The sequence below is a fragment of the Canis aureus genome, chromosome 19 (genome assembly GCF_053574225.1).
Source record: "Canis aureus isolate CA01 chromosome 19, VMU_Caureus_v.1.0, whole genome shotgun sequence".
NCBI lineage: Eukaryota > Metazoa > Chordata > Mammalia > Carnivora > Canidae > Canis > Canis aureus.
In genome coordinates, this window is record NC_135629.1 from 59,003,033 (window position 1) to 59,030,997 (window position 27,965).

Sequence of the window (27,965 nt, forward strand, 5' to 3'; positions counted from 1 at the left end):
CAGAACCAGGCAGGGCAGGAAACCCTGTGGAGGGGCTGGGGGACAGGCTAGGACACCCTGGGCCCCGGCACCTGTGTCCCCCCCCATCCCTAAAACAGACACTTTGCACCCGGTCCCCACAGGGATGCTGATGGCCACACGCACCCTGTAATCAGGGGCCTGTCCCTGGGGCACCGCTGACGTCTGGGGGCGGCCAGGTCACTTGGGGGCGCGTCTGGGGGGTGAGCGGCATCCCCAGCCGTACCCGTCCACGCCAGGAGCCCCGCAGGGTGACCCCTTGGATGTCCCCAGACCCGCCCCCTGTCCCCCGGGACGTGGGGGGGTCAGCCCCTGTGCCCACTGCCACCTGGACCCACACCCCAAAAATCCACCACAGGAGGCCTCTTCTGTCAGAAGTGTTTTGTTTTAATATCTCATCAGCTTTACAGGGTTACAATTGTCTTAAATATTTCTGAAGTTTAAATACAATCTGCATAATAATGTTATAAAATGTAAACTTTCAGTGTTCTTTTAAATTTCAAAATCACACACCTTTTTTTTCTTCCTTTTTTTTATGGTTTTCTTTTTTTAGGTCTTTTGTCTTTTTTTTTTTGTTGTTTTTTTTGTTTTTTCCCTTTTAATACCTGAATGTTCTGCAAAAACTGAAATCGATACAGGCTGCCCCGCCGTGGCCAGGGCGCGACAGGCCAGGCCCGGCCAGAGGTAGAGTCGTTTAAACCTTTTATTTTAAAAGTTTTTTTTCACGTTAACCTGAGTCCCGGCGCAGCACCCACGCCGTCTGACAAACCCCAGAGAAACTGAAATTTCACATGTCAGGAATGAAAGGCTGAGTTCATGTTTGCCAAGGAAAAAAAAAATGCAAAAGCAAAATTAAGGGGGGTGGAGGGGGGAGGACAAAGTGGGCAAAAGTGAAAAAAGCGGGAAAGTGGTGTAGAAATGCAGAACTATGGAAACTAACCCGCCGCCCGGCCCCAGACAGCCCAGCCCCCAGCTCAGGGGGTCACGCGGAAGATTCTGGAAGCAAGGTCGCCAGCAGGGGAGCCCCCGGGGCTCCTCTTCACCCTGAGTTTGGGGTCCCCGCCCTCGCCGTGCTGCAAAGCGCCACCTGCCCGGGAATGAACAGCGCACAAGCCATCGCCCCGACCCCGTCCCCCAGTTTGCAGGAGGGGGTCCTGATGGGCCCCTGGAGGCCGCCCCTTCCCTACGCCCGGGGCCGGAGCCGCAGGGACTGCGGGGGGCACCGAGGCCGCCCCTACAGTCATCGCCGCTCGGCAGGACACCCTGAGCTCCAGCCGGGACGCGACACCCCCGACGGGGCCCCGCGGGCGCACGGCTCCAGGCGGAGGGGCCCGGGCAGGGCGGTGCGCACGGACGCCCTGGGCCCGGGCGGGGGTTTGGCATCGAGTCAGACCTGAGGTAGAAAGAAACGCGCTGCAGACCCCCCCCCCGGAAGCCCTGAAGGCAGCAGGCCGGGGGGCTTCGCTGTGTGGAGACCCCCCTCCCACAATGATTGTGCTGCTGCAGTGAGCGAGGGAAGGCCAGAACCTTCCAGAAGGAAGAGCAGGGAGGAAACAGCGCTCCTTCCCGCCCGCTCCCGGGAGGGGGCTGTGGGGGTGCCCACGATCTGAGAGATTCCAGAGAGAGGGGCCCCCTCCCAAGGACGCAGGCCCGGGCCCTCCCCCCACAGAGGGGCCCCCTCCCAAGGACGCGGGCCTGGGCCCTCTCCCGGGTGACAGGAGGCGGCCTCGTGGGGGGGCAGGGAGGCCGCCAGGTGGGCACTGCCCCCCCACCCCCGAGCGAGGCCGGGCTCCTGGGCCCAATTAGAGCTGGCAGGCTGGCCCCGGGGACAGCGGAGCCCCCACGGGAACCCCGCACGGCAAGGAGCAGGGACCCGCGAGGGCAGCGCAGCAGCATGCACCTGCCCCTGGGCCTCGGGCTCGCCAGGAGCCCCCCGGGTGCCCCACGGTGTCCCCCTCACACCCACCTCTAACCAGGACCGCGGGGTCGAGCGGGGCGGGCGCCATGTCCAGTTGGTCACCGCGGGGAGCTGTGGCCCCAAGCAAGCGGGGCCGAGAGAGAACGAAGAGACAGTTAAGGAGAAGACGATGGGGCGGGGGGGTGTTCGGGATGCCGCGGCCCCAAAACCTGGCCCTGAGCTAAGCCCGGCTCACCCGTCCCCCGCGTCCCCTGCACGGGTAACCTCGAGCGTCCCCAGGCCACATTCATCCCTGAGACAGGAGCCTGGGGCCGAGGGGTGGAGCCCCCTCCTCTCCCGTTAAGACTTCCAGTCTGGGGGGGGCAGCGCACGAGCACAGCGAGGGAGACCCCCAGGTGCCCCCGCCTGCACCCCCATCCTGGCCCCTGGCCCCGCCCATAGCACCTGAGTTCATCACCTGTCCTGGCTCTGGCCCGGCGCGGCCTGCGCCTGCCAGCCGCCCACCACACCACAGGAAACACACAAAGGAACCCAAATCAGTCATGGGAAATATAGAAAGGGTCTTACTTTTCTTTTTCGGCTTTTTTTTTTTTTTTTTTTTTTTTTGCTTTTTCAAGTCCAGTTTCCCTGAATGAACGCAAATATATAGATATATATATCCTTTCCCTAAGGTTTGATTCCTTCCCCCAAGAATAAAATAGATTATTTACAAAAACAAAACCCCGAAACCTCTTATTAAAACCCTATAGATCTTGAGTATCACTGTTCCTTATAAAAAATAAAAAAAAAAGTTTCCAAAAGCAACAAGAAAAAAAAAAAATTTCAGCTGATCTTGGCTCAGGGGTTCATTCAACACAAGGAGCTGGGTGTGGTGAGTGTGTGATGAATGGAAAAAAAAAAAAAGAAAACACAAAAATGAAAACGCACAGTGCAGAGATGTATGAGGTAAACAGGATCGGCCTCCACGGCGACCGGTCGGCACGGCCCCGGCCCCGGCAGCTGGTCCCGCAGGGCCGCGGCCCCGGAAACACGCCCCTCGCTCCTCCGGTCTCCTTCGCTGTTCTCACAATCCACGTCTCTCAATGTCCGAACCTGAGTAATTCAAGTGTTCCTTGGTTTTCCCCTGTTTTATTAAATTTTCTTTATATATATATATATGTATATATATATTTCTTTTTCTTTTCTTTTTGGCGTTAGCTGTGGCTCCTTTGTGGATCCCTGCCCTCCCCACCCGTGTCTTCCGCCGGCCCGGCCCTGCGGCCCGCCTCGCCCCCCCAGCCCGGCGGGCTCCCCGGGGGCGGCGGGGGCGGGTGGGGAGCGGTGCGGTTAAGGCAATGAGTTATTTGAGGTAGAAGACGTGGCGGGTGTGGACAGCCCCGCCGGCCCGGCCTGGCTGCCGGCGCTGCTGCAGGTCCCGCCGCTGCCTCCGCGGCCGCCGCCGCCTTTGCCGGGAGCTGAGGGTGGCGCGGGAGCGGGTGGCTGAGCGAACAGCACTCCTAGTGCGAGGACAGGGGAGAAACACGTCACGAGGCTGCAAGGACCACCGGGCGGCCCTGAGCGCTGAGCCCGGCACGCACGCGGCGCCGCGGTGTTCTAGAAGGAACCCTGGGGCCGCGGGACAGCAACGGAACAAAGGCCCCTAACTTAGGGCCCCGCTGCACGCGCGCCGACACCACGCGACTCTCTCTCCGGCCTCCCGGGGAGCAGAGCCCGCGCGACCCAGGCCCCCCAGGCCCCCCGGCGCCCTGCGTGGACGGGCCGAGCGCCCATGGCCGCGGCCCAGAGGCTCCTACCTGTGTACATGATCCCGTTAATCTCCACCGACATGCTAATACTGTTGCTGCCGTTGGGGCTGCCCAGGTTCGCCGCGGGGTCCTGGCGGCTGTCGCAGGCTGCGGGAACGAGGGGCACCGCGCCATCAGCACACGGGTGCGAGGAGCCGCTCTGCCGCCCGCCCCGCGCACGCACAGTGGGTGCTCCAGAAACCCACGGAAGAACAACCTGTGAGCCTGAGATTAGTGTTTCTCTGGCCAGCACGACTCGGGGGGCCCGTTTTCCCCAGATCCTGAGCAGGATTCGATATCGCCGAACTCCGACGGGGGCAAGCTCTATCCCCTCGCTAGCTCGCGGATGCCTGACTCGGCCTTCCAGCTGAATTCACTACGGGTCACAACGGCCCACTCCTTTTACCCAATTTATCTTTCTTTTTTCTTATTGATTTGTAGGCACTCTTTACATAGGTTGACTACGAGGCCCTTCCCCGTGACACGGGCAGGAGGCACGGAGGGCCTGGGCGCTGGGTTGGTACCTTGGCTGTTGATGCGAATGCTCATAGGCAGCTGGGCCGTCATGGCCAAGAAATTCTGCTGCAGTGCACGCTGCATGAGCCGGTGCTGCTCGTCCGCCACCAGGGCCATCTTCTTCTCGGGAGGCTCCCCAGACTCCAGCTTCTCCCGGAGCTGCTCCAGGGCCGCTGCCTGAGCCGCCACGGCTGCCTGCGCTGCCGCCGCCTGCACTGCCGCCGCCTGGGCTGCCACCACGGGGTGACCCGCCAGGGACACGGGCAGGCGGCCGGGGACGGTGATGGGGATGGCGGCGTCCTCCTCTGGACGGGAGAGAAGAGGAGTTGGTGGCCAGAAGGGCCCTGCCCGCAAGCCGAGGTGGGGACGTGCGGGGGGTGCCCGGGACGGCACCAGCGTGCGAAGCCCCGTGAGGCCGGGGGTGTGAGAAACCGCGGCCACCCCAGGAGCCTCAGGATACAGCACGGCGGCAACTGTGACCCGGAGAGCCCGCGGCGGCACAGGGCGCACACAGTGACACCCCGAGCATCCGGGCTCCACCGTGTCCTGTGACACACTCAACACCCCCCACCCAGGAAGGCCGAGCCGGCCCCTGACCCCCACGGCACGGGTGAGGGGCCCCGGGCAGCCTGGCTCCAGACCCCGCCCCACACACCCCTTCCCGGGCCTGCAAACCGACAGCCCACTGTGACCCGTGACCCGCTGCGCCTTCCCTCCCCAACTGCCCCTCGCGCATCTGGCTGTGGGGCCTGGGTCCGAGCCGCGCCGGGCCCCCTGCCGGAGGTTCTGTGGCGCCCTGTCCCGGTCACACTCCAATGCCACCCGTTCAGGATCCTGGGGGACTCATCCGCGTGGGCCCGGCACGGCTCCAAGGCCACCCGGCTCTCACTCTCCCCACCACGGTGGCCCCGGCTCCAGCGCGGGGCCTCATGCACCGTGGACGCCCGCTAAGCACCCGTGGGCATCGCTGAGCAACCCAGGGGTGCGGTGGGTAAACCGAGGCCCAGAGCACCGAAGGAGCGGGCGCTACGACGACCTTGCCGGGCTGCGATCTGACCAGTCCTGGGCCGCGGGGTCCCCCTGAATACTCAGGCCACCCCGGAGAGCTGGGCTCGGGAGGGGGCGGCGAGCACTAGTGTCGCGGAGGGCAAAGGGTCAGTGTGACGGGCCGCACCGCGCGGTGACGGCACCTACTGCACGGCGGGCGGAGGGAGGGACACAGCAACTGGCTGTCCTGGGCCGCGGGCGCAGACGGGGGCGTGTCGGCCCCTCGGGCAGGGGAGGCGCAGGTGCCGCGGGGTTAACTGGTCCCGTCTGCGGGGGACACAGCGCCCCGCCCGGAGCCAGCGCCGGCAGGGGTCGCCCGGGTACCCGGAGAGACGGAAGCGTCCCCGCGTCCCCGCGTCCCCGCCAGGGCAGGGGGCCCGGCCGACCCTTACCTTTCTTGATCTTGGGGGCCGGGGTGATGGAGCTGCCGTTGGTGCTGGCGGCGAGGCCCAGGGAGGGCACGGGCAGCTTGGGCGAGGACAGCATCCCGTGGGCGCCGCCCGGCGAGTAGGCGAAGAGCGAGCCGCCGAAGCTCTGGCGCCGGCCCTCCCGCCGGTTGCTGTCGATGGCGGCCTGGAGCTCGTTGGGGTTGCTCAGGCCGCGCTTCTCACACTCGTAGGGGTACAGGTACTTCATGTACCTGCGCGGGGCGGGGCAGGATGGCACCGGCGCCTCGGGGCCCCCACGGGCCGCCCACCGCGCCGCCGGCTTCATTCCCCGGCCTCAGACCTGCGGTCTGCGCTCCGGCCGCTCCCGTCTCCCCGTGGCCCCCTCAGCACCTGGCCCCAGGACGCACCCCCGACACCAGGGCCGCCTCACTAATCCCCGTCCTCATGCCTTGAGCCCCCCTAACGTCCTGGGGCACTCCTCCCCGTACTCCTCCCCACACTCCTCCCTGCACTTCCCTGTGCTGCTCCCCGTGCTCCTCCCTGCACTCCTCATGCTCCTACCTGAGCTGCTCTCCGTGCTCCTCCCTGTGCTGCTCTCCGTGCTCCTCCCTGTGCTCCTCCCAGGCTCCTCCTCACCCGCCCTGTCCTTCCTGCCCAGAGTGGCCTCCCCTCCTCGGGGCCGCGGGCGGGCACTCACTGGGTCCGCAGGGTGAAGGCAGCGCTGGTGATGGACGTGGGCAGGTTGAGGCCCTTGGTGATCTCGCGCCACAGCTTCTTGTTGATGACCTCCACCAGGCCGCCCTTCTCCGTCACCAGCACGTACAGCATGAACAGGTCGAGCACCTGCTTGGCCATGATGGGGATGCGGTTCACGGGCGTCCCTGCAGGGGAGGGGCAGGGCGCGGGGGTGAGTGAGGGCGCTGTCAGCTGCCCCGGGGGAGGGTGCGGAACCCGACAGGTGGCAGATGCCAAGTCCACAGATGACACGCCCGTCCAGAGAATGGTCTCTCCCGACTCAGGGACACGGGGCGTCCTGGGCGCTGGGGGGCTGAGCAGCATCCCCACCATCCCCCCAATACCAGGAGTGCGTGGTCATGACAACCACCGCCGTCCCTGACGTCGCCCTGCATCTCCTGGGGTTGGAGCTACAGCTGGGAGCCCTCCCGGGAGCCCTCCCGGGAGCCCCCCCGAGACAGCGGGATCTGCTCAGTGCTCATCTCACCCGGGGGCACGGAGCCAGGGACAGGCTGCCGACCTGGGGACACGCGGAGCAGCCTTTGTTCGCTGGCTCCCCATGTCACCAAACTGCTCGCTCGCTCGCGTCCCAGGGGACTTTGCCGTGGGGACAGAGCTCCGTCATCCCCCTTACAGCTTAGCGAGTGGGGCAGTGGGCCGCTCCCTACCCCACCCGTGCCCCTGACCCACCCGCGCCCCCAACCCTCACCCTCCGGGGCCCTGACACCTGCTCCCCCAGGGTGAACGGTCTGTGTCACCTCCTGCCCTTTCCCAGCTTCAAAGCCCCACTAACAGAGGACGACCTGGGAGGATGGAGGGGGCTGGACCTCAGACCCCCACCCCCGTCTGTCAGCCCAAGAGGGAGAGCGGGGAACCCGACACCGGGGGGCACGGGGGTGGGTTCTGCATCAGGACAGATCCTCCGGGGACCCCGCGCCCTGGCTCCACGGCCAGGCCTGGTCGGATGTTTACAGAAGGAGCAGGGCGGGAGCAGAGGCACCGTGGAGAAGGTCGGGGGCCGGGGGCCGCGGGCGATAAGGAAGGGTGGGGAGGTCTTCAAGGAAACAGCAGGAGGGTGGGGCGTCGGTGGGACCCCTCCCGCATTCCAGGCCCCCAACGGGAGGAGGCCCTTTGTGATGTGAGGGAAGATGTACTGACCCTCTGGACTGAAGAGGGCTTGTGGGGTGCAGGACCTGGGGTCTGGGGGTCAGAGTGGGGGCATGTAACAGACGTTCAGCGCCCCCCCCCAGGCTGCCAGTTACAGGCAGCGAGGGTCCAAGACAAGAAGAAGGGAAGGGGGGCACTTGGGGCTGGGTTCTGACGCATGTGTAGGAGTCTGTGCTTCCTGCCGTCCAGGGCGGCCAAGCTGGCCTCCAACCCTCAGAGCCCCGAGTGGTCACCGGCTGCTGTGCCTGCCCCCGGCCCCCCCCAGCTCACCTTACCCCCTGAACCCCTAGCGCACCCGCCCATCTAGGGCAGGAGGGGTGGGCTCCGGGCCTGGGGGCTCAGTGTCCCCACGGGGTGGGGGTGGGGGCTCTGGCAGTTGTGATGGGCCGATAAAGAGGTGGGGGCGGATCTCTGTGAGCACCCGGTGGGCAGCAGGCGCGGGCTGCGAGTGCTCCCAGCGATAAGCCCCCCCACAGGGCCCCTCCGGCGCGGGAGGGGTTAATGCGAGGCCGAGGCCGCCCCTCCCCTTCCATCTCCCTCCTTTCCGGCTGCTGGGCCTGTGTTTACAGAGGCGGCTGGAGAGGGCGGGGCGGCGGGGCCCTGGACAAAGCAGCCGCCCCTGCAGTGGCCCCAAGTGGACCCCGGCCGCCCCGCCCCTTCCTGCCTCCAGGGCTCAGAGCACTCGTCCCCTTGCCGGGCCTCAGTTTCCTTCCCTGAGCCGTGGGAGCTGTAGTAACTCCCCCAGAGGGGCGTCTCTGCTCAGAGGGTCGAACCCCCCACCCCGCCCCACAGTGGGTGCCTCTAGAACCCCCATCCCTCTGCCCCCCAGCAGCCCTGGGCCCAGGCTGAGGCCGTGGGGACCCTCCCGGCTGCCCGGTGTCCTCTCTGGGCCTCAGTTTCCCCGCCAGGACACCCCCAGACCCAGGGGAATGGAGGGCACGAGGGGCCCCGGAGGTGGCACTTGATAAACCCAGCCCAGCAGGCAGCACAGTCGGGGAGCCGCCCGGAGGGGGACCGCGGCCCCGGGGGGCGCAGGCGGTCTGGGGCCGCATGTTGCACCAGCGGCCGTGGGAGCTCCAGTCTCTAGGCCACGAGGGAGGCCCCTGCCCACGGCCCTCGGGACCCTGGAGCCGGGCCTGGGCAGCAGACGCCGCCACCGGGACCCAAGGACCCTCCCTCCTGCGGCGGGGACCGGGACCCCGGGGGGCGGGCCTCACCTCGCTTCTGCATGAAGCTGAACAGGTCGTCCAGGAACTCCTTCCTCTTGGGGTCCCCGTCCAGTTCGTAGAGCTGCGGGGTCGGGGGGACGGGGCAGTTAGCGCCAGAGCTGGGGTACGGGCGCCGTGTCCCCAGGGCGGGGCTGCCGCACACAGGCAGCGAGGACGCTGAGGCCCCGCCGAGCCCGGGGAGCCCACCCCCACCTCCCGCAACGACGGGGATCCCCGCGTGCGTCTCCACCGCGGCCACGGGAACGCGGCCTTCTTGTCCCGCGGCTCTGGAGGGCCGCGTGGGGCCGAGCTCCCGGGGGCTCCGGGGCGATGTCCCCGCTCCCCCCACTGGGGCCGGCATCTGCCCCCGCCTCTCACGCTTCCTCCCGTCCTGCGGGACCCGCCGCCGCCTGCGAGCTCCCAGCCAGCGGCGTCCGCAGAGAACCTGTCCCGAGCGAGGCCTCGTTCACGGGTCCCCGGAGCCACCCGGGGGACGGGGCTCGGCAGAGACAAACAGCGCCCGGGCAGGTAACTGCCAAGCGGCGGGTGCGGCGGGGGCTGTCCCCTGAGTCACACACTTGCTCCCGCTCCCGGGAGGGGGCTGCGTGCTGTGGGTGAGGACACAGGCCCAGAGGGGGGCACGAACCCAGAGCCGGGGCGCCTGGGGGTCCCTGCCCTGGGCACGGCGGCTGGGGTTGGCCCGTCGCTGCTCTGGGGATGGGGGGCCCACGACCCAGTGACCCTCAGCTCCCAGGGGCAGGCGGGCGGGGCCGGGGGGGGGGGGGACACGCAGCAAACAGCAACCTTCAAATTAAGCCCTGGGGAAGGAGCCTAGAGGATGGGCAGCAGGGGGGGCCTTGAAACCACCAAACACCCGGCTGTTCGGGCCCAAGAGAACACGGACGCCGAGCTCCTGCCGCCCGGACGACCCCACACCCAGGGAGGCCGGGTCCCTGGGGCGGCTCTGGGTCCCCCCACCCGCGGCCTGGAGACAAAGCGGGGCCGCGGGCCGGCCGGGTGGTCGGGGCTCTGTCCCTGCCCTGCCCCGGCCAGGCTGGCCGGCCGCATTCCTGTGCTGATTTATGGTGGTCAGGGAGGCCCCGATGCCCCCGCCTCGGGGTGTGTGGCCTGCAGGTGGACCTTCCCGGGGGCGTCCACCCGCCCTGCCCCGCGCCGGGCTGCTCCTGCCCACACGGCCCACCCGCCTCCCGCCCGTCCAGCACCACGTCGCCCGCCTCCCCGGAACGCGAGGGACCTCGCCGTTGGTCACCAGCGTCCAGAAGGGGTCAAGTACCAGCAGCTGCTTAATAAATGGTCGTTGGGCGAACCCCAGGACTTGAGTGGGGTCCAGGCTGGGCCGAGGGATCAGAGGCGGCAGGTGCCCTGGAGCCCGCCTCCCCGACCCCGGGCCCAGACCTTATCTGGAATCGGGGTCTTCGCGGACGCCCCCCCACCCGATGACCCATGCCCTTGTGGGAAAAGAGACATAGCCACCAAGGACCACATGAGGACCAGGGGACGAGGATGCTCCCTGCGGCCCCAGGAACGGCCCCCTCGCCCCCCGCCTGTGGTGGTCGTGCGGCTGCCCCGGGACACTCGCCAGGGGTCAGTGGACACAGGCCCCCCTGACAGGACAACACCTCTCCTGAGATCCCAGCTCGGGGGGCTCGGCAGGGGAGGAGGTCCACCCTTCCGGAACCTTCCCTGGGCTCAGTGCCTGCCCCAGCCCCAGCTTTCCTGCTATCGGGGTTGGGTCGGTGCATTAACACGACAGCTTCACCCTGAGCTCCCGGAGGCGTCCTGAACCCCACGTTCCAGGGGGAGACTGAGGCACAGGACGGAGACCCAACAGCGGGAGCACCTGGCTCGGGGCAGAGGCGTTAACCCCCCGGCCAAATGGCGGGTGGACAGAGCCCCGTGGGGCAGGGTATTGTCCGAGGCCATAAAGGGGGCTGTGTGGCCGGGGAGGCTGTCGCTGTGGGCAGCCGAAAACAAAGACGGGCAGTAAAGGCCACCCCAGCTTTATGGGGCCCCGGCCCCCAGTTCCGCTTCCCTGCAGGAGGTGTCCCGCCCTGGCCAGTGGCCCCAGGGCACGGGGGACGGCGTCCAGACTCCCCGTAGGCCGGCGGGCTGCTGTCCTGCCCCTGGGGGCTCCAGGTCGTCCCGGCCTCCATCCGGCCGGAGTTCTCAGGCTGACACGGGTCGCCTGCCACACCCACGAACCCAGGCTGGCGACCCAGAAACCTCCGGAAGCCCCCCGCCCCCGGGCCACCCCACTCCCTGACCCTGCAGCCTGATTTCCCTGGGGTTGCGTGCGGGGCCCTCCGATCACGGTCACGGGGTTTTTTGCTCCGGCTCCTGCCTGACCTCATGACACCAGGCGCCCCCAGCCCCCCATGCCCACCCGCACCCACCTGTGCCGGTCAGACCCTCTGCCCAGACCTCTTTCTGCTTCTGGAACCTGACAGGCGCCGCGGCCCCATCTCTGGGGGACCTGGTGTCCCTCCCACCTGGAGCGCCGCGCCCACCCATCAGGCGTCACGGCCCTGCCCACCCCGTGGCTCTCACGGCTCTCGTGTGGAACCTGTGCATGGGCGGCGGGCCATTTCTCACGTGCGTGGTGGACACACTGGCCTGGTCACTGGCCTGCCTGCCTCACGGGCCCCCATGAGCCCCAGGACCCGCAGGATCCCCAGGAGCACGTCAGAGGTTCTGTGTGCTCTGCTCCCAACGTCTAGAACTGGGCATACAGCAGGTGGTTAATAAAGGAGTGGACGGGGCGCCTGGGGGCTCAGTGGTGGAGCGTCTGCCTGTGGCTCGGGTCATGATCCCGGGGTCCTGGGATTGAGTCCTGCATCGGGCTCCCTGCTCCTCGGGGCATCTGCATCTCCCCCTTTCTCTCCCTCTGTCTCTCTCCCTGTCTCTCTCCCTTTCTGTGTCTCCCAAATTAAAAAAAAAAAATCTTAAAAAAAAAAAAAAGCATGGGCAGCCCCGGTGGCCCCGGGGTTTAGCGCCGCCTTTGGCCCAGGGCTGATCCTGGAGACCCGGGCTCCCTGCGTGGGGCCTGCTGCTCCCTCTGCCTGTGTCTCTGCCTCGCTCCGTGTCCATCATGAATAAATAAAATCTTTGAAAAAAAAAAAAGCAGCGGCGCTCAGCTCACTCTAGGCTTCTGGGGGCACCACGGGGATGGGCCCTCGTCCCTTCCCAAATCCGTCATGCGCAGCCGCTCTGGGCGAGGCCGGGGGGCCGGAAGCCGCCACCTGCGCGACCCGCCCTGTGTCCACCCGGCCGCCACCACGCCGATCTGCCCACCCGTGGAATGGGCGCAGGACCTCGAGGACGGGCATCGGGCGTGGGAGCCTGGGTGGGAGGCCCCGGCTTTCCCGCAGGAGCAGGGGGGCAGCTGTGTCCCTCCCTGGCCCCGGGGGGCGCCCCTGCAGGCCCCTCTGCCCCTCAGGCACAATGCACGGCGTCAGGGGGCTCGCAGCCATAGCTGGGCCGACCGTGTGTCGCTCCTCCCCCAGCCAGCGCCTCCCGCTTCACAGAAAAGGAAACTGAGGCACGGAGTGGGTAGCCCCAAGGCCGCGGTCACCGCACTCGGCAGCCACAGGGGCTTTCCCGGCAGCCTGAGCGTGTCCCCTGCCCGGCATCCCCGGCTCCCGTGTCCCGTGTCCCGTCGCCCTCCTGCCCCCGCGAGGACCTGACCCCTCGGGCGGCCGCCCCCTCCCCCCGCTGCGCCCCGAGGGGCAGCCCCCCAGCCCATGTGAGCGGCCGCAGATAAGGCTCAGGTAGTGGCCGAGGCCAGATAACCGCCTCCCACCCTCCCAGAGCAGGAGGGCAAACAGGAAATTCTTGTTTGCGGCGGGAGGAGCATTTTTGTCTGGGCCGCGAGCAATCTCCTGGCGGCCTGGTCGGGTGCTGGCCGGGGTGGGTGGGGGCGCGCACCCTGCAGCCCCCCGCGGAGATGCAGACCTGGGCCCGGAGCCCACCCAGACCCCCGCACGGACGGCGGGAGGCGGCGCCGTGGCCACCAGCACAGCCCCGACGGAGGGACCCGGCTCGGCGGCGCGTCCACGTGGGGAGGGCACGACTGGGCCCCCAGAAGGTCACACCGCCAGCCCCCCCGCCCCAGGCACTGCTGCGCGGCTCCCGGCGGCCCCCGCGTCCGGCCCAAGGCCGAGGGCCCCCGCTGGAAAGCAAGCGCCCGCCTGCGGGGCCCCCAGGACGACCTTTGCCCCTTTAACGGTGTCTGCTCAGGCCCCCTCCTGCCACCCGGGTGGCTCCAAAGTCCAGGGCTCCGCCGGGAGGAGGCGGCCGCTGCCCTGACCAGCTGGAGACGCCAACCAAAATCAGGGGACGTCAAGGAAGCCGGGAGGGCCGGGGAGGGGGGCGGCGGAGGAGCCCTTGGGGGAGGGCAGCGGGTCCAAGGCCCAGGGCCCGACGCTCTCGGAGCGGGGCTGCCCGGCGACCCGGGGCTTTAAATCCACCCACTTTCCCCCTAGATCGGGAGAAAAACTTTTTCATGGAGGGGAGAGTCGCGTGACACAGAATTCACCATTTTCAAGTGAACATTTCAGCGGCATTGAGCGTGTTCGCGGACCTGCAGCCGCCGCCTGTGTGATTCCAGAACATTCCATCACTGCAAACAACCCCAGCCCCCAGCCCGGCCCCCCCGAATCCCCTCCCTGTCCGTGGACGAGCCCGTCCTGCACGTGTCACACACGTGGACTCACACCCGTGGGGCCTCCTGCGTCTGGTTCCCTCCCTGAGCGTCGGGGGCTCGGGGTCGGTCCCCAGCGTGGCGTGTGGGCGCCTCACTCCTGCTGGCGGCCCAGGGATGTGGCCGTGCGTGGGGGACGTGTTTTGTTTGCCCGTCCACCTGTTGATGGGCGCCAGGGTTGCCTCCACCATTGAAACCCCTGAAAGCCGAGTGAAAAGCCCCGAGAGCGAGCAGAACAGTAAACCAGACGCCACGTCCGCCCTGCAGCCGCCCGGGGGTGTCTGAGGAGGTTTCATCTCTACATGCAAACGCCGTCGCGTCTCTCCTGCCCCAGAGCTGACCGCGGCTCCTACTGCTCTCAGGACACAGCCCAGGGTCCTGCCGTCGGCTCCAGGCCCGGGGCTGCTCCCCGTCCAGCACCCCCGGGTCATCCTCCCGGCATCGCTCTGCTGCGCCCCAGGCCTCGCCCCGGGGCCTGTGTACTGGCTGGGCTCTCCCTCCTGACCCCAGGCCCGGGCAGCCCGTCCAGGGAGGCCCCCCTGCACCCTCAGGTGGTGGCCGACCCTGTGCTTGTCCTGCGCCGGCTGCTTTCCCGCCATCTCCCACCCACACCAGGCCCCGAGGGCAGCACCGGCGGCTGGGGTACAGGGCATGGCACTCGGTATACAGCAGGTGGCCACTCATGGAGGCAGGCAGGAGACAAGGCTCACTGGGGTCTCGCCCCCTGGCCCCCCCGCCCCAGCCCCCAGGAGCCCCTCCCGACAGAGATGACTCAGCAGGCGCGGCCGTTGTTGCTGGGGCCCCAGGTGGGCCGGGCGCAGAGTCCCTGGGGGCCACCCCAGCCTTCCCCCTGCACAGAAACCCCACAGCTGCCGGGCGGGGGCGGGGCGGGCGGGCTGGCACCCTCCACGGCCTCCGCCCACAGTGCACCTGGGGAAACTGAGGCGGCTGTTTGTGGGCGCCCACAGCCCGGGCTTATCCGTCCGGTCCCAGAGCCACACGAGGCGGGAGGCGGACGCCCAGAGCCCGCGGTCCTCCCCTGAGGGCACACAGCCCCCCAGACGGCAAAGCTCCGCTCTCACCCGCTCCCCACGGCGACCTCAGAGCAGACGGACGGATGGATGGACAGATGGACGGGGCCCAGTGGGCGCCTCGGGGGGAGGTGGGGCGGCGCAGGGACTGGACGGCGGCCGTCGGCGTGGAGCCTCGGTGTGCGGGTCACTGGGGCGAGCGGGAAGCGGAGGCCGGGCGCCGGGCCTGGGAGCCGCGGGCACCGGGGAGTTTGCAGGTGACAAAGTCTGTCCTGGAAACTCCCAGCACGCAGCTCGGAAAGGGGCGGGCGCCCCTGCGGCGGGGCCAGCGCTGGACGCGGGGTGCGGGCCGCCCTCCCCGGCCCCGGGCGGCGGGGACGCGAGGTCACGGAGCGGGCTGCCCACGCCGGCCCCGCGCACCTGCCCCGGGCACCGCCCGGCCCGCGGCCTCTCACTTCCCGTCAGCGCGGCCTCCACACAGATGCGGCCGCACCGCTGGGCTCGCGGGAAATTGGGGAAGTGATTCTGGGCAGGGCCGCGACATCTGTCCGCTCGGCCACGCACCCCCGGCCGGCCGCGGTCCCTCCCGAAAAGACGCAGCACGCCGCCCACGGCACAGGGTAATAAAAAGCTCCAGAAACGAGTCACAAAGCCCCGCGCGCAGCTGAAGCTTAAAGGTGCTGCTTCCCGGATGACGGCGAGGGCCCGGCAAGTGCCCGCCACCAAACAGCGGTCCCCTCCCCGGACTCCTGTGGGACAGGGCTCTGTACCGTCCCCGAGGAGTGGGCGAGGGCGCCCGCGGTGCAGGACATACCTGGGGGGACCGCCCTGGGGGCCACACGGGGCTGGTGGTGTCACAGCTGGGGAAACTGAGGACCCCAGGCCTGCGGGTCCAGCGCCGAGAGCATACCCAGGAAGGCCGGCGGCCGAAGGACAATCCCAGGACAAGGGCAGGACACGGAAGCAGTGGCCCAGGGACCACACATCTGCCCGTGGGAGCCCCTCGCCCGCAGGCCTGACCCCCTGCACACGAGCACCATCCCCGTGGAGCCACGTCACCGGGAAACGGAGGCGCTGACCTAAGGCTGCAGAGCGACACCGGGACCCGGGACCCAGGACCCAGCGCCTCCAGACAGGCCGCGAGGGCCTCTTGGGTTGGGGGCGACCCCGCCCTCAAGCACCCGGGTCCTCTGGGCAAGTGCTTCAGGCCACACAGACAAAACTCCAGAATCTGGGGCGCCTGGGGGCTCAGCGGGTGAGCCCTCGGCTCAGGGCGTGACCCCGGGGTCCTGGGATCGAGTCCCGCATCGGGCTCCCCACAGGGAGCCTGCTTCTCCCTCTGCCTCTGTCTCTCTCTCTCTCTCTCTCTCTGTCTCTCATAAATAAATCTATATATATATATTTTTAATTATCCTAAAAAAAATCCAGAACCTTCTCCCAAAACCCAAGCAATTACAGATCCAACGTTGGCGGCGGCCTGGGGGCGTCTGCTGTGAGGGTCACCGCACAAAGTGGGCCCGTGTGTCCCTCCTGGCTGCGGCCGGGGCCTGGCTCCCGGGAACATAAATCCCGTCGTGCGATTTCTCTGAAAGGGACCGTCCGCCTTCGCCCACAGGACCCCCGAGCAGCCTTGGGGGCGCAGGGACGGCCTCCCGGCCTGGGGACGCTCGCAGACACCTGCCCGGCTGGGCGGCGTCCCCCTCGCCCCTGCCCGGGCTCTCGGGGCACAGCGCAGCCACCCTGGGCCGGCCTGCACCCCTGCCCGCCGTCGGGAGGCCTGGCCACACCCCAAGCCGCGGGCACGGGGCACACGAGCGGCCCCCGACTCCCGGGAGCGCTGACGAAGGCCGGCAATGGCCTGCGCTCGCTCTGACGTGACCCCGTTTTACAGGCGGGGAAACAGCCTGGGGGGTCACGGCCGCAGCCACCCTGGTGGCTCTGCTGGGCCCTCCGGTCCCGGGGGGCGGGGGGCAAGGAAATGAGTCGCTTCCGGCAACACTTCCCTTCCCGGAATCGGGCACTTGGTGGCGAGCGTGTGCACCGTCCCCAGGCTGCACGGGCAGGGGGCACCTGCCGCCCCCGGGAACACGGCGCTGGGAGCAGGGGTGGGTGAGAGGGTGCTGGGGGCCGGGTGGGGCAGACGGGGGCGCGGGGCCACCAGAGACCCCCCAGAGCCCGGGGACCCAGGTCAGGCCCCGCCGAGTCCTGGGGACACGTCTGTGCAGCGTCACCGAGCAGGGGAACCAACACCACAGCCTGGCCACGGCCACTCCCCACCCCTGCAGCTGGACGGACATGCGAGGCCCACGCCGGCGGACAGCCCTACCCGGAGGGAAACCCCGAGACCCCAGGCCCCACGCAGACGCCCCCACAGGGCCCCAGACCTGGACCTCCACACGGCCAGGGGCCACGTCCACCCCGGGGCGGGCACACAGCCTGGCCGCCCCGCCTGGGCACACGCTGCCCCTGCCCGCCCGGCCTCGCCTGCAGCGTGGCCCTCCCCACGACGTGACGGCCCGGCCACCCCGACGAGGTCCCCACACAGCATGGACACGCCCGTCCAGCCAGACACACAAACACAGACACACCCTCGCTCGCTGGCAGATAATGGCCCCAGACACCCGCCCGCGCCCTGGGCTGGCCCGGCCCCTCTGCGGCTCCGCTCGCCGGGCACCGGTGCCCAGAGAGGACCCGGCTTGGGTGCACCTCGGGGGTCACGGCCGGGCCCTTCTGCCCCTCGGAGGGACCGTCGCGTCCCTGGTCCCAGACCCCCTGCCTCGTCCTGCACCCACCGGCCTGTGTCTCAAGGGACACCTGCATCGGGTCAGGGCGCTACGGCGGTGAACCCATGACGACACCTGCACGTGGCGCCTTCCCTCTGGGAGCCTGGGTCCTCCGTGCCCTGCTCTCCTGGTCAGGGCAGGTAGCGAGGTGCCGGCAGGGCCGCGGGGCGGGGTGTGGTGCCGGGTCTGTGTCCCCCCTGTGCCCCCCTATGCCCCCCACATGCCCCCCGACCCCACAGGACCCCTGCCAGCCCGGGCAGTGGGGCAAGGCCGCGTCCACGCTGGGCCTTCAATAGGCAGACTGGTTACCGTTTAACCCCGTGACCCCCAATTGTCCTCTGGCCGCGTGCAGCCCGGCGCTTGGAGAAGGGGCGGTCCGCGCCCCGCCCCCGCGCGTGCCCACCCACCCGCGCCCCAGCTGCCCCCTGACCCAGCACAGAGCACAGCCCGGCTCGGCGGCAGCGTCCGAAACGGGAAGGAACCCGGACACGTTGCCGTGGGGGTGCTGGCCCCAGGGACCCGGAAACTCAGAGGGTGGGGGTCTCTGACCCAGGTGGGGAAACCGAGGCACAGGGCCAGGCCCCGCCAGCATCTCCCCGAGGGCCCCTCTGGATCAGAGCACACCCCCAGCAGACCCCCCGGTGCCTGAGGGAAGAGCCCCCCTCCCCCTCCCCCGCAGCCCCTCGGGGTCCCTGGACCGGCAGGCGCGGAGGCCCAGCTGCGCCCGGAGCCAACCAGGCAAACCACGGACCCCACGGCGAGTCTGGCTGAGGGCGACGGGTCCCCCTCGACCTCAGGCTTCACGGGGCAGGGGCACCCAGGCACGCACTCGCGTCCAGGCCCCAGGACACACGCTGACGCGCCCACGGGAGGTGGGGACTGACACGCGGTGCTCGTGCACACGTCCAAGGGCACACACAGGCTGCTACAGCAACGGACGGACGTAAGGCCGCGGCCTCCAGACACCCGGACGGCCCGGCTCAGCGGGGCACAGACCCCAGGAAACACGGGGCCACCGCCCGCCCGCCCCGGGTCCCCCTCGCCCGCACGCCGTGGCAGCAGCCTGGAGCCCGAGTGGCTCAGCCACGCCCCCCGACGGGATGCCGACGACCGAGGCCGCCCCGCCCGCGGGCACCCCTCCCGGCGGCTGCGTGTGTTATTAGAAAGCGTGGGGCGGGCCGGGCGCTTGGCAGCAGCCGCCGGGTGGGGAGCGGATGGTGGGCGTGGGGCCAGGCCCCGGCGGCCGTGACCTCGCGGCGGTGACTGGGCGGCTGGTGGCGGCGCAGGGGCCAGATAAGGTGCTTCCGGCTGAGTCAGTGCGGTCCCAGGGCTGGCACGGGCAGGGGCATGGTGCCAGGGGCTGGCGGCCGCGCACCCTCCCAGCCTCCCAGCCCGCCACGGCCCTCTGGCTCCGCGCCAGCAGCCGCAGCAGCTTTGATGAGGTGGGCACTGCCGGGGGGGGGGGCAGGAGTTCCCGGGGCTCCCCGACGCCCCTGCCCCCCAAGCACCCCCGCAGGATGCCCTGTGCCACAGCTGGCCCCCGGCCCAAGCACACAGGACGCGCGTCGCCGGGTTCAGGACCTCAGGTCTGACCTCTGAAACTGTGCCCAGGCCGTGCCCTCTGCTCAGAACACCCTCATCCCCCAGGAAAACCCCCTCCCCCGGCCTCCCTGGTCCTGCCCGGGTCACAGGCCCCGAAGCATCCTCTGGCTCCAGACTCCGCCGAGGCCCCCCTGGAGCCCAGCTTTCCTCTGCCCTCGGGTCTGCCCACCCCGACCCCCCACCTTATGTCCCAGCCGCACTGTCCCGGGGTGCAGGTGTCAGCCCGCGCTGACCATGTGGCACACTCCTACACATCCTGCAAAGCCCCGGGCCCAAAGCCGGTTCCTCCTTGCCCCAGCCCAGCCGGGGCCCCTGAGGCCTGGGAGTGCCTGTGTCCGCAGCCTGGGGGCGCCGGGGTCTCCGGGGAGGATGAAGGAACACCTGCTGGCCCCAAGCCCCAGGCCCCAGCGATTCCCCCGCCACCTCCACCTCCACCTCGGGGGCCCAACCCCCAGGAGCCAGCGGCGTCCACTGCAGTGTTGTTTCCAGCGGGGCAACGGGGAGACAGACGGGTGCGCTGCGGGCCACCCCGCGGGGAACCCAGGCGGCAGGGGGCACCCAGACCTGCAGCGCGACACCTCCTGGAGCATCGCACCCCGACGCTTCATGGTGCATTCCTGGGCGCAGGCGGCCAGAGGAAGGCCAGTGCCTCCGGTTCCCCTCCCGCGACAACGGTGTCACTTCTGGAATCAAAAGGAGACTTAAGGACGCACAGCTGTGTCGGTCCTGTGGCTGAAACACCCACGGCCCTGAAAGGACCAAAACACGCCCCACACGGGACCCGGCGTCCTGCTGCGAAGGCGTCTGAAGCCCGCATGTCGCCTCCATGTGCTGTGCTGCTGTGCTGCTGCGGGGAGACGACCCCTCGGGCCAGATGGGGTCCCCGCGAGGACGGAGGCCGCAGTGACCGTCCCCAGCTAAGCGCCTGCGTGTCGGGGCCCTGGACCCGCCGGCTTGCGGCAGACCAAGCAGCCAGAGGCCCGGGGTCCCCGCGCCCCAATCCCTAGAGCCAGCAGGTCCCTGTGCCAGGCCTGCCCCCGGGCACCCCAGGGCCACGTCCCGGCCGTGACTCCCACGCCCCTGGGTGCAGCGGCGGAGCCCGGGGTCACCCTGAGGGAGCCTCTGGACTTGGCCTCTCGCTCGGTCCGCTTCCCGCACGGGTGGTGACAAGCGTCAGCTACGACAGCCCCTCCACGCCCTCGAGCTCCTTCACCAGGCACATGGCCACGGACACCACCTCGAAGGGCACGAGGACAACGTCCCGACACGCGTCACAAACGAAAACCACGGCGAGGCGCCACCGCGACGGCGGGACGGTCGCGATCACAAGCGCTGGCGAGGACGCGGAGGAGCAGGAGCCTCGGGTGGCCACCGTGGGACGCAGGCGACAGGCCCCCCGAGGCCAAGCCCAGAGCCACTGCCCGTCCCGGCGGACCCGCTCCCGGCGTAGGGGCCCACGAGACCGGAGAACACGCGTGTATGCAGACGCGTGCACACCTGCTCACCGACTCACGGCGCCCCAGGTGTAAACAAGCAAGTGTCGTCTCCAGGTGAGTAAATAGCCACCCGCCCATCCGCCCCGAGCAGGAGCGAGGCGCCCACGCCACCCGGGGACGGACCCCAGCCCACGCCGCTCAGGGAGGGAACCCGACACAGGAGGCCCCGCGGGGTGGGAGCCCACGCGTGTGACACGTGCAGGACGGGGGCTCGGGGTGGGGGGACCAAGGAGGCCGGGGGGGAGGGGGTGACGGGCAATGGGTACGTTCACAAAGCTTCATGTCTGAGGCGACAAAACCGCCCTAAGATAAACCGGAGTCGCCTGGGGAAGTCAGTGAAGACGTGAAAACCACCGAGCCGCCCGCTTCGGCGCCTGAACTACGCACACGTGCGTCTGATGCCAACGAAACTATTGAAAACCCTCCCGGCGATCGACCTGCTGAGACCCAGGATCCCACAGGTCCCGGCCGCGCGGACCGGCGGCGCCCCTGGAGCCTGGGCGCGGTGACGGGAGGCCACCGGGCTGTCCCCAGGGCGCCAGGTCAGATGCCAGGAGGCCGAGGTCCCCAGCACCGCCCCCGCTGGCTGCAGGCGGCAGGCGTGTTGGCCTCCGTCCGCGCGTCCCCGGAGACCCACGGAAGCTTCCGTGGCCAGCAGCCCGCCGGCCCAGGGCCCGTGGGTCACGGTGGAACCTGCCGGCCACCGGGGTCTGCGGGAAGTCGGGCCCGGGCCCTGCCAAGACTGGGGAGGAAGAGGCAGCGACGGTGCCAAGTGGGCGGCCGGCCGGCGGGGCTGCCACGTGCCAGGAAGGCTGTGGGGCAGGCGCCAGAGTCAACACGGGGCCCGTGGACAGCCGCCACGCAGGTGCTCGGCCAGCTGGGCGGGGGGGGGGTTGGCGGCAGCTGGACGGCCCCTAGCGGGCAGGAAGGAGATCCCGTGGGCTCCGCAGGGCAGGTCCCCCACCGCCCACAGGCCCTGGACCCCCACGTCCCGTCCCCAGGCCTCCACACGCGCCCAACTCAGTCCTGCCTCAGGGCCTTTGCCCAGACGCTTTCTGTGCCAGGCGCAGCCTCCCCGACCCCTGCAACGTGCGACCCACGCGGCACACCCGGGAGGCCGCCCCCACTGCCCCGCAGCCGGGTCCCTGACGCCTCTGCCCCACGGCTGCCGGGTGCCACATCCCCAGGAGGTGCTGGGGGGACCCCGAGACCCCACGGTACGGGGGTTCCTGACCCCAGCTGGACCCTCCCGGACCCCAGGAGCTGCAGCCACAGAGCAGGCCTGGGAGGTCAGGGATCCCAACCAGCTCCGACCCCGCGACCCTGGGCCACCCATAAACATTCAGGGACCTGGTCACTGTAACTTGGCCCTGCGCCCCACATGCTACATTGACCCGGGGGCACACGCAGGGCGAGGCTCTGGAGACCGCCCCTCGGTGCCACGGTTCAGGTCTCCCACCCGCAAAGTATGACGAGCAGGGGCCCAGCCCGGCAGGTGCCCCCTTCTGGAGGAGGGACACTGAGGCAGGGAGCAGGGTGGGGCCGTGTCTGGGCGCCCGCGCTCAGCCCGGGGTCCCCACGCAGGGGCAGAGCGTCCAGCAGGAGGGGGTGCAGGGTGCCTGCCACGCCCAGAGGAGGCGACGTCTGCTGGCTGTCACCCAGCCCTGGCACCGCCCCAGCCGAGCCACCAGGGCCGTCCCTCCCTCCGGCCAGCTCGCCGCTGCCCCCCCCCAGTCCCCGGCGGCCAGCCCAGTCCTCCCAGCCTGACTCCCACCTATCAGGGCTGCCGGGGCCGAGGCGCCGTGCCCCAAGCGAGGCGAGCGGGGAAGCCCGCGCCCTCCGTCCTGCGCCCCCAGCCCAGCCCCCAGGCCCCGCCGGGCGGCCTCGAGCACCCCCCAAGGGGCCCAGAGCCAGTTCCGGGAGGCGGCCACCCCGACAGGGCTGCCCCGGGGCACCACAGCCCCTGCCCGGCTCTTGGCCCAGCCCGGTCCGCAGCCCAGGGAGCCCTGGACGCTGGGGCGCGGGGCTGGGGAGGCCGGGTCCCCACCGGCCACTCCCGGAGGTCGGGGCAGGGCCCAGCTGGCCGCGGCCTGGAATGTGAGCCCTGCCGGACGCCATCTGGTTTCCATCTGCCCTGCCCGGCTCGGCCCAACTTCAAAGGGTCCCCCGCCCGGCCACTTCCTCTGCCCCGGCCGCCCGCAGGGACAGCACCGCCCGCGGGGACGGCACCCGGACGGGGGACGGCCCTGCTTCCTCCCCGCCCCCCGCAGCCCCGGGAGCCGCCTGCAGGCGAACCAAGCCGCACCGAGCCGCACCGAGCCAAGGCCACCCTGCTCCACGACCTCAGACCGCGCCGCCGCGCCCCTGCCCCTCGCGCCCGCGGCGCCTCACGCTCACCCGCAGCCCACGCCAAGCCGGGTCCGGCCACATGGCCTCCATCTGGGCAGCTCCCCAGCCTGGAGCCCCGTCGTGCGGGTCTGGGTCCTCCAGGCGCAGACAGCGCGCACCCCAGAACTCGCCGCCCGGCTTGCGCCCCCCCCCCCCGCGCCCCTAGGGCACTCAGGCCTCCTGCCCCCGGCATGGTGTCTCCGCGGGGCGCCCCCCGATAGCGCACACACCTGCTTGAACTGCTCCTCGTACGTCCAGTCCCCGTGGTCGGGCGGCTGCAGCGGGGGCACCACATGGGCTGTCCCACCGGCGTGGGCCAGGCTGGCTCCCTGACGCTCCTGGCCCCCCAGAGCCCGCGGCCCGCTGTCGCCGCGGAAGGCCTGGGACGGCGGGGCCCTGTGGGGCACGAGGGCTGCGGGGCCCAGGCCGGGGGAGCCCAGGGGCCCCAGCACCTCCTCGTCCTCGTAGTCCTCCTCCTCCTCCTCGTCCTCGTCCTCCTCGTCCTCTTCCAGGTCTTCCTCCAGCTCCTCCTCCTCCTCCTCCTCCTCCCATTTCGGTTTCCTGGGGCAGGCAGGGGGCACAGGTCAGGGGAGATGGCGCCAGCTGGCTGCAGCCCCGGGGCAGAGTCTGCTCCTGGCCGGAGCCTCAGTTTCCCCCTCTCAACACATGCTGCGAGGGACATGGGCCACCGTCGGCACGGTCTCCCTGCAGCCCGGAGCCCCCGTCCACCTGCTGACCCTTCCCTGCCCTCTGCTGCACAGGCTTCCTCGGTGGGCCTAGTCGGGGCCTAGCCGGTTCCTGCCTCAGGGCCTTTGCACCAGCTGTTCCTGCTGCCAGGCTCGCTGTTCGCGGCCCCAGACACCCCCACACATGCAGACCCCTCTGTTTCTCCATCACAACCCACAACCGCCCGCTTCTCTGCTCGCTAAACATCCTCCCAGGACCACCCCGCTGGGGTCCCGCCAGCTCTCAGCCCGAGGCCCAGCAGTGAGCCGGCCAGCGCCCACCCTGCAGGCTCCCCGGGGCCGCCGGGCTCCGGGGCTCCTGGCCACACCTGGCCGTCCACTAAGTCAGGATGGCATGAAGCCAGAAACCCAGACCGCCCCCTCGCCTGCCCACCACCCTCTAGAAAGTTCTAAGGGGCCGTCTGCTCCGCGGCCCTCGGGAGGGCGGGGTCTCGGCCGCCCAGCGTCCACAGCCGCCCCCTAGGACCCCGACTCACAGGTCACCGTCGGAGCCCACGTCCTCAAAGTGCCCGTCGCCTTCGCCGTGTCCCGGCGCCTCCCTGCCTCGGCCGGCGGGGGCCGGTGAGCCCGGAGCGCCTTCCCGGGCCGCGTCCTCGTCCTCCAGGCCGGGGGGCCCGTCCTCCGAGCCGCCGGGGCTGGGCGCCGGTCCGAGGCCCGCGGCGGCCGCCCGCATCGCGGCCAGGGCGGCCATCTGGGCCCGCTGCATCCGGGCCTTCTCCGGCTCCCTGTCCTCGTCCGGGGCGGCCCTGGCGCGGGCCGGGGGGCCGGCGGGGAGCTCGGCGGGCGCGGGCGGCGCGGGCGGCGGGGGCGCCGGGGGCTGCCGGGCCTCCAGCTCCTGGCGGGCCCGCTGCTGCCGCTGCAGGAGCGTCTCCATCACGGCCTGCAGCTTCATGGCCCTGCGGGCCGGGCCGCCCCGGGCACCAGACGTGGGCGGCGGGGGCGGCCCCTGCGGGGAGGGGGCCCGGCCGCACTGCAGCGTGGGGGCCTCAGGGGAGCCGGGCCGGTGCAGGGTGGCGGGGGCGGCGGCGCCGGGCTCAGGCCGAGGGCATGCCAGCGGGGCGGCCTCCTCACGCCAGGCGCCGGCTCGCAGCGGCGGGCGGGCTCATCCACGGGGTTGCCGAAGCCTGTGGGCAGCGGGAGACACCGTCAGACCCTGCCCGGCTCCGGGGGGCGCAGACCACGGAGGCCTCTGGGAAATCCCTCCCGTCCACTGCCGTCGGGGCGCAAACCTGGACACCTCCCCGGAGGCGGGAGCCGGTGCTGTCCCCATCCGCCCCCTCCGTCTGCCCTCCAGCAGGCCCCACAGCGCGGTCAGTCAGCCTGCCCTGAGCTCCCTGGGGTCTCGACCCGGACGAACAGCAGGGCTGCCCACACCCCCGGAGACCCTGCATTGTTGCTTCATAGAGCAGGGGGCCCGGGCGCCCGGCCTCCGATTGGCTGCAGCCAGCCACCAGGTGGGTTCTGGGTTCCGGTTCTGAGTTCCAGGCGCTGCTCGCACCCCCCTGCCGCAGCCCTGCACCGATGCCTCCAGCCCCCCCACATCCAGGTCCTGAGCTAACCCTAACCCTGCTCACTCCTGCGCCCCAACCTCTCTGGGCCTTTGCCCCAAAGGGAGATGGGGTCCTGACCCTGCCCACCCCCCTGTGCTCAAGCAGGGGTGAAGCAAGCCTGTGACGGCAAAGGCAGGCACCGTGTCCCCATAGGGACGGGGGCGCTGGGCGGTCCCCATGCTACACGTAGGAGAAACTGAGGCCCACAGATGGGCCGTCAGAGGCCGACGCACAGAGCGGGTTCCAGGCCGGGCTGCGATGGGAACTGGGGCCTGGGAGGCATCGCGGCCTCACTCCCCTCCACACGTGACCTCTGCCCCTGGGGACTCCCCTGGGCCCAACATCCCAGAGTGCAGGAGCTGTGCCCCGGCCTGGGGTCCCCTCAGACCACCACCAACCCTGAGGGCCAGGGTCTCAGGCGCAGCTGGGCCCCACCAGGACAGAAGGACGCGTCCCGCCCCCCCCAGCCCAGGCCACACCCCCACCCGCCCAGGCCGCCAGTAAAACAGTAAAGTAAACCGGGCGGAACCCAACAGGCCTGGTGGTGACACCCCAGATGGCACATCACAGGGAAAGGGGACAGGACACGGGGATGCGGGGTGGGGGTGGGGGCAGGAGCTGCCCCAACCCAGCAAAGGGACCCCAGCTACTGCTGGGGCAGACAGGAACCCACACCCCAGGAGTAGCTGGTGGACGCCCCGTCAGCAGGCTGGCCACCCTCCTGACCCCCACGGTGACCCCCTGAGCCGACACTGACCCCCCTCAGGGGAGCCTTCAGCATAGGGCCCCCCCACCTCCCCAGGCAGAGCCCCAGGAGCTGCCTTCTCCCCAGACCCCACCACCCCAGGGCTTCCATCTGGATGGCTGGAAGGGCAGGGGGGCGGGGGTGGCCCCTGTGGGAAGTGGGGGTGGGACACGTCCGGGAGGACCCCGGTGTCCAGCAGAGGCAGGGCTCTCAGGGTACAAAGACCCTCTCCGGGCCCACAGCGCTGGGGGGTGACCATGCCGTCGGTCCTCAGAGGCAGCGGGGCAGCACCCAGCCCCCCACCCTGCCTCCCCTCCCTCCCAGGACGCGGGTCACCCCCACCCGCCCCAAGAAGTGCTGAGGGGACATTTCAGGCCCACCGTCCAGTCTGGGCCACTGCCCCTCCCCCACATTTGACAACTTCAAGACGAGCCCCCCCTCTGCACGGAAGCGCTCCAGGCCTCGCCCCCCCTCCCCTTTGGGGGGCAGAAGGAAGAGGCCAGAGGAAGCCACTCCCCCCCCAGCCTCCCACCCCCAGGCCTGCTGGGTTTAATGACCCTTCCGGGTCGCCCGGTGGGGGAGGGGCGCAGGGCAGGCCTCCACGTTGGGGCTGGTGGAGGGGGCAGGTGGGAACCCCAGAGCTCCCCTGGGCCCAGCCTGGGGCCCCCAGGCCGCCATTAACCCCAAGCTGGCGACGCCCACCCCCCTCCAGACCCCTCCCCCAGGAGCCCTTTGTCCTCGGCCCCTACCCCCACTTTATGACAACCCCAAGGGAGAGGCATTCCCGGGGCAGGGAGCAGGCAGGGGTGGGGGGTGCCGGGTGGTCGCCGGGACCCGCCAGGGGCCAGAGGGCCCCGGGGCCACACCCTCCCCCCAGTGCCTCCCGGAGAGAGGTCACCCGCTCGGCCGGGGCCTTGCAAAACACGGTTATTTAAAGAGTTGTGCAAGGCTGGGGCCCGCGGGTGGCGAAAGGGGCCCCTCACTCGGGGAGGGAAGGGGGTGGGGTGGGGCAGCGCGCTGGGCAGGGGGCTGGGGGCGGGAGGGGGCTGGGGGGCGGCCCGGAGGAAGTGAGAAAAGAAAAACCGAAGAAAGAGAAGAAATAAGACGACAAAAACCCCAGCCCGGATTTCAAAGGCTTCTTGGAAAGCGACCGATTTGCATGGGGTGGGGGGGTGGGGGCGCCCGTCCGGCCGGCGACTCAGAACGGAAGGTTATTGACAAACCCGCCGCCCCGGGTCGGACGCCGAGCGTTGGGGTTGGCAAAGCGCTCCCCGCGCTTCCTGCGCCGCTTTTGTGTCCCGGGGGCACCGGGGCGCGGGGGGCTCTCCGGGGATCCCCGCAGCGCCGGGCGCGGGCGCGGGCGCGGGCGGCGGGTCCGCTCCGGGGGGACTTCCTGGCTCCGCCGTCCGCGCGGGGAGGGCGCCCCAGCCCTGCCCCCACCCCGCGCCCTGGGGACCCCGGGGACCCCGGGGACCCCGCGGGCCGAGGCGCACGAGCACGGGCGCAGCCCCCCGCGCACGGGGGCCACTTCCTGCCGCCCCGGGGGGGCCCGCGCGCGCCCGCGACCCCCGGCGCCCTCGCGCCCTGCGGAGCCGGGAGGGGTCTCGAGGGGGGCGCCCGGAGGGCCACCCCGGCTCCGACCCGCGGGGCCGCCCCCCGCGCGCCCTGCCCAACTTTGGAGACCCCGGGTGGGCTTCCCGGCGCACGGCCCCGCTCGCCCGCCGCCCCCGGCCCCCGCGCCCCGGGCCTCACCCCGCGGGGCCCGCTCGGGGGGCGCCTGCCCCGCGCCCGGCCTCCCGCCCTGCCCTGCCCTGCCCCGCCGCGACCGCGCTGGCCTCCGGCCGGGCCCGAGCCGCGCTCCGCCGGGTTTGTGCCGCGCGCCGACTCACCGAGCCGCCAGCCGAGTCCGCGTCTACACCCCCATCCGACCCGATTGGTAAGAGTCTCCCCGCGCGCGGCCTCCCCCGCCCCGCCCCTCCCCCCGCGCGCTCACCGCCCCGCAGACAAATCACCGGGTGACAAATCGCTCTCAGATGCAAATACCTCGCCGGTGATTCAGCGCCGCGGCCCGGGACGCGGGGAGGGGTCTCGTGAGGCCCCCTCCCCCTTCCCGGACGCCCCC

General features: G+C 70.2%; 1 protein-coding gene across 5 annotated transcripts; it reads right to left on the bottom strand.

Annotated features, from left to right (window-relative positions):
- Positions 1-384: 384 nt before the first annotated feature.
- On the bottom strand, positions 385-27,784 carry ARID3A (AT-rich interaction domain 3A). 5 transcript variants are annotated; one of them, XR_013358459.1, is made up of 11 exons: positions 24,778-25,533; positions 24,025-24,672; positions 23,033-23,363; positions 8,792-8,864; positions 6,370-6,553; positions 5,676-5,923; positions 4,245-4,541; positions 3,730-3,828; positions 2,864-3,432; positions 1,985-2,047; positions 385-1,411 (listed from the first exon to the last, which is right to left on the bottom strand). XR_013358459.1 is itself a non-coding variant. In XM_077860775.1 (9 exons), exons 2-9 carry the CDS (start codon positions 24,438-24,440, stop codon positions 3,263-3,265), a joined length of 1,818 nt encoding a protein of 605 aa, XP_077716901.1. In that variant the 5' UTR covers positions 24,441-24,672; positions 27,733-27,784; the 3' UTR covers positions 385-3,262. The 5 variants fall into 5 exon arrangements, 2 of the variants coding, with proteins under 2 accessions (XP_077716901.1, XP_077716900.1); XR_013358458.1 differs by having other exon boundaries at positions 385-2,047; XR_013358457.1 differs by having other exon boundaries at positions 1,985-3,432.
- Positions 27,785-27,965: the final 181 nt, after the last annotated feature.

What these genes read in the sequence shown, in the direction of transcription:
- ARID3A (XM_077860775.1), bottom strand. Translation starts at nt 24,440, where the DNA reads ATGAAGCTGCAGGCCGTGATGGAGACGCTCCTGCAGCGGCAGCAGCGG. An exon ending in GGCCCCCAAGATCAAGAAAG is followed by an intron (nt 4,542 to 5,675) that starts GTAAGGGTCGGC and finishes TCTCCCGTCCAG; the next exon opens with AGGAGGACGCCGCCATCCCC. An exon ending in CATTCGCATCAACAGCCAAG is followed by an intron (nt 3,829 to 4,244) that starts GTACCAACCCAG and finishes TCGTTCCCGCAG; the next exon opens with CCTGCGACAGCCGCCAGGAC.